This window comes from Naegleria gruberi (genome assembly GCF_000004985.1).
Source record: "Naegleria gruberi genomic scaffold NAEGRscaffold_26, whole genome shotgun sequence".
NCBI lineage: Eukaryota > Heterolobosea > Eutetramitea > Acrasida > Naegleriidae > Naegleria > Naegleria gruberi.
The window spans coordinates 189,781-205,029 of NW_003163301.1; the positions used below are offsets into that span (position 1 = coordinate 189,781).

The window sequence follows — 15,249 nt, forward strand, 5'->3', positions numbered from 1 at the left end:
TATAATACAGTTTCTGATGTAACATAATTGTAAATGTTTGGTTATAGATGGAGTTTGTTGTAAGAAATCATCACCACTAGCCAACCATCCAGGTGATGAAGAAAAGCTGACCAACTTGACAGGTGCATCCTTAAAATTAATTCTGTAATGTTTGTAAATTCTCAACATGTATTGATAAGGAGCCCAGGTGGCATGAGTAAGGAAAAGATTCTTCTTGTCTTCACTATACTTGATGAATGCAGTGCATCTTGTGTGAAGGAGTGTATATTTTTCAATAGGTTTCCATTAAATTGGCAGTTGTAAGACTCAACAAGGAGCTTCTCTTCATTGGGGAGGATGACGAACATGTTGCCAAAGGCTAAAATCGTGCGATTGTTACAATTTGGAGACTCTAGTTTACAATATCTTGTGGTTTGTCCACAAAGTATTTACTGATACACTCGAATGATACAAGCTTGTTGATCGACAACATAGAGTAGTCCAGATTGATCGTCATAGAAAATTCCAAATGGATGGAGATGTTCCTCGTGGTGAATTTTAATTTCACACTCCTGCAACAAGTCCCAAACAACAATCCTCTTATTTCCATAATCTGAGATGTAAATTCTATGTTGACTCAATTCTTTTGCAACCGAAAGTGGATGTTTCCAAGGATTTTGTACTTGAAACATGTCTGAGTTTTCACATTTGCCATCGGTTAATGTAATTTTAAAGACCATATTAGATTCGTGATTGAGAGCAATGAATTCTGAATTTGAAATGGCAAACAGTCCAGGAGAATCACATAATGACAGGACTGGATATTTGGCCAATAGAGAACCATCACAATCTCTATGAGCATTTAATCCTTGTGCATCATTGTTCCATCTCAATACTACCTTTTCCTTTCTACTTGCATCATGTATTACCATTATAGATCCAGACAGTTTTTCAGAAATCTTCCACATGGGCTCTATATCTTTCAACTTTACTTGTGCATGTTCAACCAATTTGGCAATATTAAATTTAAAAGTAATTCCATTATCTCCAAAATAAATATATTCATTTCCAGCACTATCAGACTCAATCCAAAAATCAGTGACACTCTCTTCCAAAGTAAATTCAGTCCTCAATTGATAATTATCCAAATTGAGAAATACTATTCTATCATTATGATCATCAGCAATTACAAGACAACCATGATGGCGAGCAATTTTAATATCGGAAGGATAATGAAGTTTCAACTTTTTGTCTTGATCAGAAACTTCTTCCACATCTCCATCCTCGGTAATAACAGGCCTTTGATAGCCAATCGTTTTGTGGGGAGTAAATTGCATGGAGAAGGTTTTGCTCTTTTTGTTGGACGAAAGTTTTTCACGAAGTTTAGCATAGAGAGGATTGCAGACTTCGGATTGATTGAAATCAAAGAAGGTGAAAGAAACTTTATCTTCATCATTATCGTGATTGATCATTTTTTTTGTTTTAAAACGTTGATGATTACATTAATTTTGTAAATAATTTCATCAAATAATCTTTCTAATTTTATTCAATATATTGTTTTAATGTTCTTTCTTGACAATTTCCATTTTACATTTTGTAATAGTAATATATTATTGTAATATTCATTATAGTTAAAGGTTAACCAGCAAAGATGCTATTACTTCCAAATTGGTGCTCGAAAACGTAGAGTACCTGTGAATGTTGAATTCATGAACCATTTTCTTTCAGCTTCATACAATCATGCAATTATTTGTTGAGTCCATCAAATGGCTTTGACTTGCAGATTTAACTCTATTGTTAATGGCCATCCTTTCAAAGTACTGTAATCTTTGGACACTCAAAGGTTTAAAATTGACTTTGAGATTTGGGAATAGATGGAAAAGGTTTGGATTAACTGAGAGAACATTTTCTAATATTTTCTCATCAAGATACACATCTTTCAATAATGCACATTCTACCAGATTTGGATCAACCTTGAAAATTGATTGAAGATGTTCACGAGAGGATAGCAGATTAGTTAATTGGCCAATATTAAATTCACTAAATATATTTGGATTCGCTTTAAAACATTTGACAAGCAAGTCATTGGATAATCCATGTAAAAAAATAAGAATTTTAGGATTTTTCAATATAAGTTCAAATATTAATTCCTCATCCAGAACTACTTCCTCAAGAAATTGTCTACTAAATGAAAATAACAAAATTGAATCTTAATTGCCTTACGAAACAGATTCTTATGATTATGCAAGTAATGCGGAATGTCAAAAGGTCTTTTTTTCTCCAAAACATCACTTACATATTTTTTCAATAAATGATTGGTCAATTCATCATCATTAGGACGATTACTAATAATATGGTCAATAATCCTATTAGAACAGTCATTTTCGTATAGCCAATTAATTAATTCTTTGTTCTGTCCAATAGTTTCTGGAATATTCACAACATTTTGGCAATCAGTAGACATTGCTAATTTGAATGTTTCAACGTCCTCTCTTACAATCTCATTAAAGTAATCATAATTTTTACCTGAAAATCTTATGAATTTTCTTGCCATTTGAACATCTTCGACATATCTCAGCATTTCAATACGATACTTATACAATTTTCCATTAATCATTATTGTATCATATTCCTTTATCTCAAATTCAATTTCGTCTTTCAGCCATTTGTAAAACCTCAACATAGATAGTGGGTATCTCTTCACAATTTCTTTCATCATTTCTATAACACTCAGGGTATTTTTCAAACTTTTGAAAGTGTTACTTTTTGAAAGACATTTCCTCAATATATCAACATCATCTAATAGAGTTTCTCCAATGAATATAATGTTTCCATAAGTTTTACCCAAAGATTTCAGTACCATCCCCTTATCATTTCGAATATCTGTCTTACAAAACTGAAGAGATTTGGGTTTTGATTCAAGAGCTGATGAAATTATATCTAAATCAATACATTCCACTTTCTTTAAAGCATCTTTTGAATATTTCACAACATTTAAGGCAAAACTCTTCTTTTTCCACAAGCCACAATGGAAGAGGAGCATCTCTTTCTTTTTCCTAATGGCCTGAAGCATAAAATCTTCATCTTCCATGAAAGAGTGTATAAATGGAAAATGGTAATCTTTTACCAGATATTCTAATAAAAATTGTTTTTTAATTTCTTTTGTCGGGATGGAATTGTATAATTCAAAAACAAATTTTCTTTTCATCATCTTTGGTCCATGAATGGCCACTAAATATTTCCAATATTCATTCAATTTTTGTAAACATTCTTCTCTTGTCTTGTTCATGGTATGATTTAAATTGATAAAGTTGGTTGACAACTTGTTGATCGGTGTGGAATCTAAAACAATAACCACTTGTCCATAGTGTGGTGACATTTTTTAATGGTTGGAAATGATTTTTTTGTATTTGGTCAACTGGATTGGTTGAACTTTTTTCATTAATCAGTTTGCATTTTGCAGTTGTAAAATTATTCAATCCTGAAAGTCAATATTTCATATTTCTCTCAATTTCATAACACAGTGAACATTTATTGACACATATTTTCTGCTCTCCATGTAAATGCTTTAGTAACAGGTGGATAAAGAGCTGCCAAAAGAGCCAAAGTAAGATAAATCAAATAAAGTCCGATCAAATAAACACCATACAGTTTTGGAGCTCTGAATTTGAAAGCAGGAACAACAATCACGGATGAAATTAGTGATATCAGCAAGAAAATGAATGAAACATTAACTGTTGGATCTTCAGTGAGAGGGAAGCAGAACTTTGTCAACTGTATAGGATTAAATGTTAAGGCAACAAATAAACCGATCAATAAATTAAGCATAGGTCCAGCAAATACAGCACCCAGAGCCATACTAGGATATCCTTGCTTTGAAATCACAATATCTTCAAGTCCAAATATTAAAAACACATCTAAATTAATAATTACTTACCAGCAATCATATCTGAGATTGAATTTCCCCAAGACAAAACTGTAATAGCCAATACTGAGGTTGGAATGCCAACACTCAAACCTACTGCATCCAAAACATCCAATAATTCATTTGCAACAATAAATATCCAAAAGATACACATTGGGAATGCAAACACAACAAATATTGGATGATATCTTGGAGGCTTATTTCTTCTTGTGGTAAAGAAAATAATAACAGAGAAGAAACTACCCACAATAATCAATATCACAGCAACTGGGAAAACTCCTCCAATCAAAAATATAAACTTATCATAACCAGGTAATATCAAGATAAATAGTGGTGAAAATACTGGAATACACATAGCAAACCACTTGTTCCATTCTTCATCTTCACTCTTTGGAATAGTCAAATTTCTCAACAAAATCCAAACCCATTCAAATAAGATGAAAGTAATCTTTTGGTACCAAGCCATGTCTGACCATCCAATAGAATCCAAAAACATTAAAACGTATTTCTTTGAGCCCTTTACCTCTTTCTCTTCTCCTTCCTTATCAGTAGGTTCTTGAACCTTTCTATCACTATTTTCATTTTGGAAATAATCAGTGATAATATATTTGTGTTCCTTTTCTTCGCCTTCAACATGTTCAGTTTTCTTTGATTCAATGATACCAACTTTAGGAATGTAATATCTTGAAGTAGCAACACGATCCAATGATTTGCTATCCTTTACAGAAACTTCCTTGAATATGTCATTTCTAATAAATGTATGTCTCCATCCAGCCCATTGCTCTTCTTCTTCAGATTCACTTCCAGTATCTTCCTCAACTACTGCCTTGGCATCTGTGTCGATAAGTTCCACTTCTTGGTGTGTATTTTCTGGATTTTGAGAGGTTTGATCATTTTCAGTTTCAGATGGTGTTTGCTCTTGTGGGATTGAAATGTTGGAAGCCTCCCCTTCACCACTTCCTTCAATCAATCTTTGGCCAAGAGCAGTTTTTTGAAGCTTTGAGGCCTTTTGAGGGAGCCCCTTAAGTCTTTCTCTTCTTGCTTTGATTCTCTTGTAAACAATTCTTCCAATAATTACTGTTGATACATATACTACATAGATCAATACACAAATGATTGATTCCCAAATGAATACTCTTCCGTCAATGTATAAATAAAAAGTGTATGCAACACTAACAATATAAAAGATAACATCTCTAATGAATGGTCTTCTTGCCAATCCTTTCACATCTGATAAAAGAACAATACCAGCCATAACACAAGATGTCACAAATGTACCACTACCAACTGGTTCACCAACACCAAATTCTGTGTTACCATTTGCTACAATACCTACAATCTAATCGAATAATTTTAATTCATTAATATTTCAAGAGATTTTAGAGAACTTACAATAGATGAAAGATCTGTAATTTGTGTTAAAAAAACTCTATAAAATTCAAGAAACAACTTACCAGGAGCACCATTACCCAAAGCTAAAAGTGTAATACCAGCAAGGTTTGGAGAGAGGTTCAAATAATTTGAAATTTTGATAAGGGAAGGTGAAAAGTATGCTTCTGCAGTATCACCCAACAAGTAGAAACATATCAGGACCACAAGAACAGCCAAAATATAAAAGACTGCTGGAGCCTCATGCAAATCTGTGCAATGAAGCAATTGGAGATACTTGTTGTCTGTGGCACATCCCGATTGATTCCAACTCAGATAACTACATGTCATATTATAAGGAACCGAGTCAAAATCACAACTTGTGGAAGCATTAATAGATATAAAGTATTGAATCAACACATCCTCATCATCATTTGTATTATTCTTAGCATCCATAACACTTTCAATCGAATAGTAGTTATTTAATGAATAGTAATCCCTTTGAAAGGATGGAAAATCTGGAATATATTCCCTAGAACTGGCATCCCTTAATATTGGTGCGTTGGTATGGGAAAAGATCAAGCTTATTCCCAGTGCAAGAGCAGAAACAACGCAGAGAAATAACAATTTGTACATCCACCATCTGTGTTTTTGCTCCTTTCTAATGCTCGTTCCGTGCAATACACTAACCATTGTGTTAAGATAATAATCAAGCTATTCAATCCTCAGCAAAAAAACCCTTGATGACTCGGTGATGGGATTGAGGCCTTTTTTGTTTTGCTTGCGGATCTGTGTGCGCGCACGATTTTTGCCTTATTACTTGAAGGGGTGTAGAAACAGTAAAAATTAAAGAGTCGAGTGGCTGTTTTCATGTCAAGTGAAAAATTTGTTTTCTTTAATTGATCAAGAAACTAGGCCTATGCAAAGTAATATTAGTGTGGATCCTCTTAAATTGATCATCAATGCATCCTGTTATTCACTCCAACAGTCCTCCGATCACTCAGAAAATCATCACACAATTAAACCTCCAATATCAAAATAATACATCACTCAAAAACTGGTCCATGTTCTTTTTAAGTTATTTCACCATAGTGTGTTCTTCTTGAACTCGAGTTTTGATTTTTGTTTTTAAAATAAAATTGAAAAAAATAGCCAACTCTAACGTTTTTGGATCCTTCATTGAAACCATATATTAAATTATTATTATAATTATCGGTTCCGATTGGTTGGCATAATTCAATATTTAAAACGTTAATGATCAATAATGGGAAGCTCCGACTATAAAACAAAATTTTCCATCAAGACTGTAGATTCTAACAATCAAACAGTAATTAAATCATTGGAAATAACAATAACAAAGGACGATGAAGGACATTACATTCCACAACCAAACTTTTTTACGTGTTGTAGAAAAGGAGATCATGAAACTTTAAAATTATTAATTGAAGGATTTAAACACGGTTCGCTGACAATGGAAAATATATTGGCAAATAATAAGGATGAAGATAGTACTCATTCGTTTAGTATTTCGGGATTACATATTTTAACAAAAATAGCTTCCTTCTTTTATGGAGGAAAATCAGATTCTTCAAGCTCGAGTGTTACCAACTTTCTATCACCCCATGGAAAGAATAGAAGTTTTCAAAGATCTCCGCTGCATTATGCCTGTAGATTTGGTCACTTGGAATGTGTAAAATTACTGATCAATGAAGTATCACAACTTCAATTATTAGGTAAGTAGCAAATCAAATAGCTCATAAATTGACTTATTCATTTCTCCAGGAGAAACTTGTAACAAGTGGACAATTATACACGAATGTGCGAGATTTGGCCGAGTAGATGTATTAGCATTCCTCTTCTCACATCCTAGGACCATGGAATTTTGTAAAGCAATGTGCTCTAAAGCAACCAAGTTTGGAAGCACACCTCTTCATCTATCGTGCAAGTATCGTTACTCTGATACTGCACAATTCCTCTCATCACAATTTATACCCTTCGATAAGATTAGTGTTTCAAGACAACAAAGCTTTCTTCATGTTGCTATTGAAGAAAAATTGAAACCTTTTGCTGTGGATTTTTTATCTCAATTTATGGCCAACTCTCCAATCACTCATATGAATAGAAAAACTATAATTAATATTGTGGAATTGATATGCTCGAAAGATCAATTCAAAACTAATACATTACAATATGCAGCAGCAAAGCCATCAGATCAAATGTATGAAACATTGCTGAGTGCATTAACAATTTTACATGAATATATGGAAAATGCTGGAATTGTAAGAAACTTGGTCGGATTGGATTTGGCTGGAAACAGTGTATTGCACTATGCTATGGGAGGAAATAGCATGAAATGTGCTTCACTAATCTATCACTATTATTTATTGAGTATTTACCGTAGTAATCCCAACAGTATTGTGATAACTAATCGTAACATTAATGTAAACCATGAACTTTTACATTCAAATAATAATCCAATGAATACTCAATCTGGTGTCATGAGACACTCACCACTTTTCCTTGCCTGTAAATATAACCACTCGAAACTCTTACAAAAATTCCTTCTATTTTACAAAGATGAAATTTATCAAATAGATTCTCAGAAACATTTACAACTGCTATACGAGGGAAACGAATCAAAATATGTAAAGACTGCACTGTATGACTTTTTAAAAATCAAATCTCAGGAAGAATTTGATTTTATTCTCCAATCATGGAAACAAATTAAGGTAACAGGAGTTGTTGATAGAATGGGTCATTCACCCTCCAGAGTTAACAAAATCGATGAAAGTGATGAGGAATTACATGAGTTATTTGAGAACTTTAACAAGTGGAAAATTGACTCATCAATGGCTCCATCAGCATCACTTGCTTTGGAATAAAATTTGGTTGTTGTGTGTTAAAAATATTTCCCTTCCCGCTCTAGGTGCTGATTGTTTGCAGTGATGAGGATCATACTTCACTTGGTGTGTAATAATTACACCATTAAATTCAAAATAAATACTAGGTGTAATACTAGTCTTTTAATTTTACATCCTATATTGTGTTTTTAGGCTTGTTGGAGGGAGTCTCTATTGTAAACCTCAAAAAATATTTTTGCAAGTAATAAAAAATGTCCAGAGAGATTCGCCCTACCGACTTTGACAACAAGTTTTTGCATCAAATCAAGTTGAAGGAATTGCCAAAATTCCTCGTTCAACATGCTAACTTGAACGGTGTCTTCAGATTCAACGCTTTCGTCACTAGAAACCTTCCTCATCTTTCCTTCAAGCCAACCAGATGGCGTTTCCCTCTTCTTTTTGTTGCTGTTCTCGGTTATCCAGGTTATATTAGAGCTTTCGTTTCTAACGATAGAACAAGTGATGCTCTCATCAACGCTAGATTTGGAGATGAAATTAACAATATGACTGAATATCAAAAGAACTACATCAAGACTCGTGTTTTGAAGATTATGGCTGAAAACAGATAAATTAGTTTTGTATTATTCAGAAGAATTTAAATTTTCTCTTCACCGAGAATAATAATCGGTGATTTTAGATTATTCCGTGTCCTTTTATCAATAAACAAGGGTTTGTTTTATTTAAAAACCTGATGTGATGATATTAATTGAAGAGAATAATGAAGCAAAATTGAAAATATTAACAAAAGGAGAGAATCATCACAGTGATGATGATGACAATCTAAATATACAATCAATGGAAAACAAGACTGCCACTCCTCAACAACATAAGATAACACACCCCATCGGCTTCAACCACACAAAAACATCAAGTCTATCAAAATAGGGTGCTAAAAAACAAAAAAAATGATTGGCAGAAACAAGTAAGTAACTGATGCAAGTTACAGATTTGGCCGACTCACACTCAAATAACATCATTATCTAACCGGTTGTCTATTTGCATATCCATTCATTACTCAATGTTTTAAATGTTCTCTCATCATTTGATGAAGACACCTCATCACTTCTCTCGGAAAGCATAATCTAAAAAAAAATCAGTCAATCCTCTCTTCTGTAAGCCACCGTTCACAACCAGCTTTATCGGCAGCAACACATTTGATTGATCAACAACAATTGGAAAGAAAAACCTCTACAACAACATCACTCTCTTGTAAAAATTATCACACCAATATTAGTGGTTCAATTCCTTCTAATTGTAATTTACCAAGCCAACCTCGTAGTAGAAATACAAACAAAACACTAAAAGTAAGAGGAGATTCATCACTCATCACAACTAGTACTAAACAACAAAGAAATATATCAACATTTGTTTTTGACGAAGACGACGACGAAGAAATGATTCAAAATAATTTGGTTTTTGATTTAACTCCTGAACAAATTGAAAAGGAAACTGCTGCCTTAATTGAAAAATCAAGAGCTGTTCATGATTCTGTTGCAAAGCTTGCAGAATCTGAAAGAACTTTCCAATCAGTCGTTTTACCAATTGCTCAAGATGAAGCCTACTTCTCTGTACATGAAAATAATGTCACATTCCCTTCATATGTTAGTCCAGATAAAGCAGTCAGAGATGCTGCTTCTGCTGCTGAAGAAAAAATTTCAGAATTCACCATTGATATTTTGATGCGTGAGGATGTGTATAGAGCTGTTAAATATGTTTCTGATAAGATGCAATCTGAATTGGAAAAGTATGACGAAGAAGATAAGAGACTTGTGAAGAGAATTCTCAGGGATTACGAAAGAAATGGATTGGGATTACCAGAAGATAAGAGAGCAGTTGTAAAGGATTTGAAGAATCAACTTTCCAAGTTGTGCATTCAATTCACCAAGAATGTTTCTGAAGATAAGACTGTCCTCCATTTCACAAAGGAAGAATTGGATGGAGTTCCAGAAGATGTCATTAATGACTTTAAGGTCTCTGAAGAAGATCCAAATAAGAGGGTTGTCTCAATGAAATATCCAGAAGTAATGCCAGTCATGAAATACTGTAAAGTTGAAGAAACAAGACGTAGATTGGATGTTGCTCGTTCTTCACAATGCCAAGAAGCTAACGTTCCATTGTTCGAACAAGCTGTCAAGATTAGACAAAAGATTGCAGAAATTATGGGTTTCAAGACTCACTCTCACTATGTTTTGGATGTCAACATGGCTACTCCAGATGAAGTTTTAACCTTCTTGTACAATCTCAGAGATAGACTTTTGGATGGTGGTAAACAAGAACTTGAAGTACTCAAACAATTGAAAGGATCTGAAGTTTTCTCATGGGATTACCTCTACTTGTTGACCAAGCTCAAGGAAGAACAATACAGTGTCGATGATAACTTGATTAAGGAATATTTCCCATTGGATTATACTCTTGATGGTTTACTGAGTATTGCTCAAGAAACTTTCTCTCTCAAGTTTGAAGAAGTTAAGGATGCTAAGGTCTGGTTTGAAGGTGTTAAATTATACAATGTTTTTGACAAGGAAACTGATGATCATTTGGGTCAATTCTATTTGGACTTTTTCGCTAGAGATGGCAAGTATAGCCACTTTGCTGCCTTCCCACTTTCTCCTCACTACTTTGATGCTGAAGGAAAGGAACAATTCCCAGTCACTGCCATGGTTTGTAACTTTACCAAACCATCAGCTGAAACTGGTGTCTCCCTCTTGAAGCATGATGAAGTCATCACATTACTCCATGAATTCGGTCACTTGACTCACGGATTCTTGTCTAAGACTAAGTATGCTAGATTCAGTGGTACTCGTGTAGAAAGAGACTTTGTTGAAATGCCTTCTCAATTCATGGAAGGTTATGGATGGGAGACTCAAGGTTTGAAGAGATTGTCATCTCACTATAAGACTGGAGAAAAACTTCCAGATGATCTCATCAAGAAGATGATTGATGCCAAGAATGTTGGTGTTTCACTTTTCAACTTGCGTCAATTGTTCTTTGGTATCTTTGATATGACTTGCCATACTTTTACTTCTGCTGAAGAAGCTGAAAAGCTTGACAGTGGTGCTTTGTGGAGAAAGCTTAGAAGAGAGGTTACCTTATTGGAAAATCCAGAAGGTACTAACGGAGTTGCTTCATTTGGGCATCTCATGGGTGGCTACGATTCTGGATATTATGGATATTTGTACTCTGAAGTTTTCTCTACTGACATGTTTGGAGAATTCAAGAAGCAAGGTATCTTCAATCCAGAAATTGGTAAGAAGTACAGAAAGCTCATTTTACAAAGAGGAGGATCTAAGGATGGTGGTGTCATGTTGAGAGAATTTTTGGGTAGAGAACCATCTCAAGATGCCTTCTTGGAAGATATTGGTTTGCTTAAGAAATAAATCATGCTTGTATTGATGTTCTATTGTAAGTTTCCAGAAAGCGTTTACGTGAAAAGTTTGATGCGAACTTTTGGCGCTTTCTGGAAACTTACAATAACATTGTATTTCCAGTAGTAACTCGAAAAAAATGTCAAAACCCACAGCGACAATGCTAAAAAGATAAAGGTAGCATCATCTATTCTCGATTTACTAGACGAATTTTCGCACATGACCACTTTTTTAAATATCGGAGAGGTGATCATGTTGAGTTTGTCATGTAAATTAATCAACAAATTATTGAATGAACATATTCAAGCAATTCATCCCTATGTTAACACTCCATTTGGATGGTCAATTGGTCGCGCTTTACAGACACATCGAAAATTAGTGGTTAACACAAAGTCAATTGGACGAGTTAACAGAATATTTGATGAAGTGATTGAAAAGAATGAACCATTTTCTAAATTAGCTAGCCTAGTTGAGGTGAATGGAATTGATGACAACATTTTCAAATTATTTTCCAAACCAACTAATCAACCAAAGGAAAATGTGAAATTTGTTCAACTTTCATGTGAAATAGATGAATCATCATCCAGTTATTAAAACCCATTAAAATGTAAGAAATTTAGAGAGGAATCAATAATAGAAAGAAGTTTGACATCAACACCAATTGGTTTCGATGTGAAGAAGTTAGTACTAAATGAAGTGGAATTTCACAGGCCAGAGATTTACAAAATCCTGTCTCAATTTCTTTCTTTAGAAAGATTGAGTATCTCAATAATGCCAAGTCCAAATATTGTTGACGAGAGTTTCTCAATTGAAGTACCAGTACTGCAATCTTTAAAGTATCTCCATTTCGAGAAGAATTCGTTCAACTATGATGAAGATTTGGAGCTCAAGACTGCTTATGATTTGATCAAGCTTGCTCCCAATCTGGAGTATTTGGAGATTTTTTATATATAGTGACGATACAACTGTAAAGGTGTGGGATACTTGGACTGGAAAGTGTTTGAAAACATTTGGTGGACATGTTTCGAATGTTTTTGCAGTTTCATTCCTTAATGGAAATGATAATATGGTGATTAGTGGAGGAAATGATTCAGATATTCTAACCTTTTGGTAATGACTTTCTTTCATTTCTCTCTGAAAAATGTCCTAATTTGAAAGGAATTTATATTGAAGTGAGTGGAGATGCTGAAGATTTGAATTTCACTCATGAAGGAATTCTTCAATTCTTGAAGAAGGTACGAAAAATTTGAATATTTGAAATTTTCAAACTGTCAACAAGTTAGTGCAGAATTATTTTCTGAAATTGGACAATTTAATAACTTGAGATTTTTCTGAAGCACTTTCAACTGATAACAAATCTCAAGTTAAATTTGGTGGAGGAACTCTTCACAAGTTGGAGCATTTCAATTGTGGTGGCATAATTCTATGCATTGATGAGGACGAGAATTTCATCAAATCATTCTTAAAGATGGCACCAAACATTAAGGATATTGGATCTCTTGGTATTATGCTTGGAAAGGAATGTTTGGATTTTTTTTTCCACTTTTAACTGTATTCCCCTTAATTGAAGGTGATACTTTCATTTGTGTAAAAGAATGGTTAAAGAAATCTACAATTTTAGAGGAATTGGAGCTTAACACAAATTTGTTTGATTCACACCAATTAAATCCAATCCCATCTGTTAAGAAGCTCTCTACCAAATGTAGACAAGCATTCGAGATTTGGCTCGATTATTTCCTTCACTTACAGAACTTGACTTTATTCCTACCACTAGTGAAGAAACGGAATTAATGGATATTTTAGAGAAGGGGCAATGGCCTAATCTGAAACAATTAAAATGTTTACAACAGTTGTCTAATAGGAAGAAACTGTTGACCATTAGGCCAAATCTGTATGGAGATAGAGTTAATGAATGTTTCGAGGATTTCAGAAAATATTGCAAGATTAAGGATGAAACTCTTCAATTTGAAAAGGAATGGCTGATATTGGATGAATTTGAACAGGACTTTAATAAGACGGCAATGATTAAATTTATGAAAATATAATAAAATTGGTTTATTTATTAAAATATCACTTGCTAAAAAAGGTATTTTCCAATTTTGTGTAAAATTTTGAAATTTCAAAATTTAAATAATATCCAGCTTATTTCAAAATGTAAACAGCAGAATTTTCCTTACTAGCAACAACCAATTCACCATTTTGTCCATTGTAAGCAATTGCCAAATCACATCCATTGAAATTCTTTCCATCGACCTTTTCACAAATCTTGACACCAGATTCCTTTGTGATTAATTCAATTCTGCATTGTCCACTTGTCTTTTCAATACAGAAAATATCACCATTATCCAAGTGAATAATATCTCCAAGTCTTCCATAATTGTGATTTCTATCGAGCTTGTTCAAGACTTTGCCCTTCTTTGACATGGAAACCAATTGATACTTGTTAGTTCCATCTCCAATACACAAATTTCCTTCCAAATCAATTGAAACCATAGTTGCATTACTCAATAAACAATTACCATTTGAATCAGAACCCAAAGTATTAGTTACAGAACCATCCTTTCCATTCAAAACTCTAATATTTGCACTTCTATATTCACTAACAAGTAAATAAACAGTTGAATCACTATCAACACACAAATACAAGTCACCAGTTTCATTGTCAAATGACTTATTCCAGAAAACAACCTTTCCATCAAGTGACATTTTAGTGACCCACTTTCTAGAATTACAAAAAACAATTGCATTATCATTGTAATCAATTCTCAAACAAGTAATGGTTTCTTCCTTAGGTGCCTTAAATTGATATTTGAACAAATGAGTTTTGGCATCGAATACATTAATAGTATAATGACATGCAACAAAAATCAATTGATTTTTAACATCAACTGCACATGTCATTGGATAATCCAAATTAATGTTAGTTTCGTCCTTATCGCCCAACTTGCAAACCTTTTTAAATTCACCACTGAATGGAACTGATTTACAACCAACCATGGAAACTTTGTGTTGTGAAAGTTTTGGTGAACGATCGTGAATTTTCTTGTGTAAATCACACAATTTCACACCACCACATTCGGCACATTCGTATTGAGCTGGCCAAGTTTCTCCATGAAACTTTTCACAATGAGAACAGTTATTAGAATTCAAACTCTTCACTTGGGATGCATGATCCTTTGTTTTGGCAGATGAATTATGGAATGACAAGTGTCCTTCACAGAAATTTAATTTACATGTTGGACATGCATGAGTTGCTTCGGTTTTTTCATCATCTTGAGAACATTTATCACAAAAGACAGTCATTTTGAGTTATTTTTTTTAAAATTTGTTGATTAGTAGTGAGCAGTGAATGATCCATGTTGGTTTAAATATGTCATGCAAAGGATTGTTTAGCTGTCAAAAGTCAGTGGTGAAAAATTGGTTAATAATTGAACTGATTGGAAGTCCTTTTTACTTAACTCCATATTTGGTTGGGGCAGTGATAATCAACAAACTTCATAATGTAGTCATAGTACATGGGAATGCAAACAAGTTTTTTGAGATCTATTAAGTTTTCACATAGCACAGTTGACTGACTCAATTTTCCTAGGAGATCTGCAATGCAATCATATTCATTAGATTGTAATATTGATTTGTCCACAGATCTGATTACAAAGAATATGATCTACTATTTTAATGTTATTGTTAGAAAATTAAAAATTTTGCCAATTAA

At 33.5% G+C, this 15,249-nt stretch overlaps 7 protein-coding genes across 7 annotated transcripts; 3 read left to right on the top strand and 4 right to left on the bottom strand.

The window, feature by feature from the left end:
• Positions 1-398: 398 nt before the first annotated feature.
• On the bottom strand, positions 399-1,451 carry NAEGRDRAFT_58148 (uncharacterized protein; the record flags this gene model as incomplete). The annotated part of the gene is made up of 1 exon (XM_002676778.1): positions 399-1,451. The coding sequence occupies one exon, from the start codon at positions 1,449-1,451 to the stop codon at positions 429-431; it is 1,023 nt and encodes a 340-aa protein (XP_002676824.1). The 3' UTR covers positions 399-428.
• A 689-nt stretch (positions 1,452-2,140) lies between these two features.
• On the bottom strand, positions 2,141-3,358 carry NAEGRDRAFT_68011 (uncharacterized protein; the record flags this gene model as incomplete). Its single annotated transcript, XM_002676779.1, has 1 exon — positions 2,141-3,358. One exon carries the CDS (start codon positions 3,356-3,358, stop codon positions 2,141-2,143), a length of 1,218 nt encoding a protein of 405 aa, XP_002676825.1.
• Positions 3,359-3,510: 152 nt separating this feature from the next.
• Positions 3,511-5,965, bottom strand: NAEGRDRAFT_68012 (uncharacterized protein; the record flags this gene model as incomplete). Its single annotated transcript, XM_002676780.1, has 4 exons — positions 3,511-3,869; positions 3,917-5,243; positions 5,297-5,310; positions 5,359-5,965. The coding sequence occupies 4 exons, from the start codon at positions 5,963-5,965 to the stop codon at positions 3,511-3,513; spliced, it is 2,307 nt and encodes a 768-aa protein (XP_002676826.1).
• Positions 5,966-6,454: 489 nt separating this feature from the next.
• NAEGRDRAFT_79894 (uncharacterized protein) lies at positions 6,455-7,272 on the top strand (the record flags this gene model as incomplete). Its single annotated transcript, XM_002676679.1, has 2 exons — positions 6,455-7,005; positions 7,055-7,272. Coding segments are annotated over exons 1-2 (687 nt in total), but the record flags the coding sequence as incomplete, so codon positions are not given.
• Positions 7,273-8,384: 1,112 nt separating this feature from the next.
• NAEGRDRAFT_79896 (uncharacterized protein) lies at positions 8,385-8,859 on the top strand (the record flags this gene model as incomplete). Its single annotated transcript, XM_002676680.1, has 1 exon — positions 8,385-8,859. The coding sequence occupies one exon, from the start codon at positions 8,385-8,387 to the stop codon at positions 8,739-8,741; it is 357 nt and encodes a 118-aa protein (XP_002676726.1). The 3' UTR covers positions 8,742-8,859.
• Positions 8,860-9,080: 221 nt separating this feature from the next.
• Positions 9,081-11,549, top strand: NAEGRDRAFT_36811 (uncharacterized protein; the record flags this gene model as incomplete). The annotated part of the gene is made up of 2 exons (XM_002676681.1): positions 9,081-9,094; positions 9,224-11,549. Exon 2 carries the CDS (start codon positions 9,567-9,569, stop codon positions 11,547-11,549), a length of 1,983 nt encoding a protein of 660 aa, XP_002676727.1. The 5' UTR covers positions 9,081-9,094; positions 9,224-9,566.
• A 2,130-nt stretch (positions 11,550-13,679) lies between these two features.
• Positions 13,680-14,840, bottom strand: NAEGRDRAFT_68017 (uncharacterized protein; the record flags this gene model as incomplete). The annotated part of the gene is made up of 1 exon (XM_002676781.1): positions 13,680-14,840. The coding sequence occupies one exon, from the start codon at positions 14,838-14,840 to the stop codon at positions 13,680-13,682; it is 1,161 nt and encodes a 386-aa protein (XP_002676827.1).
• Positions 14,841-15,249: the final 409 nt, after the last annotated feature.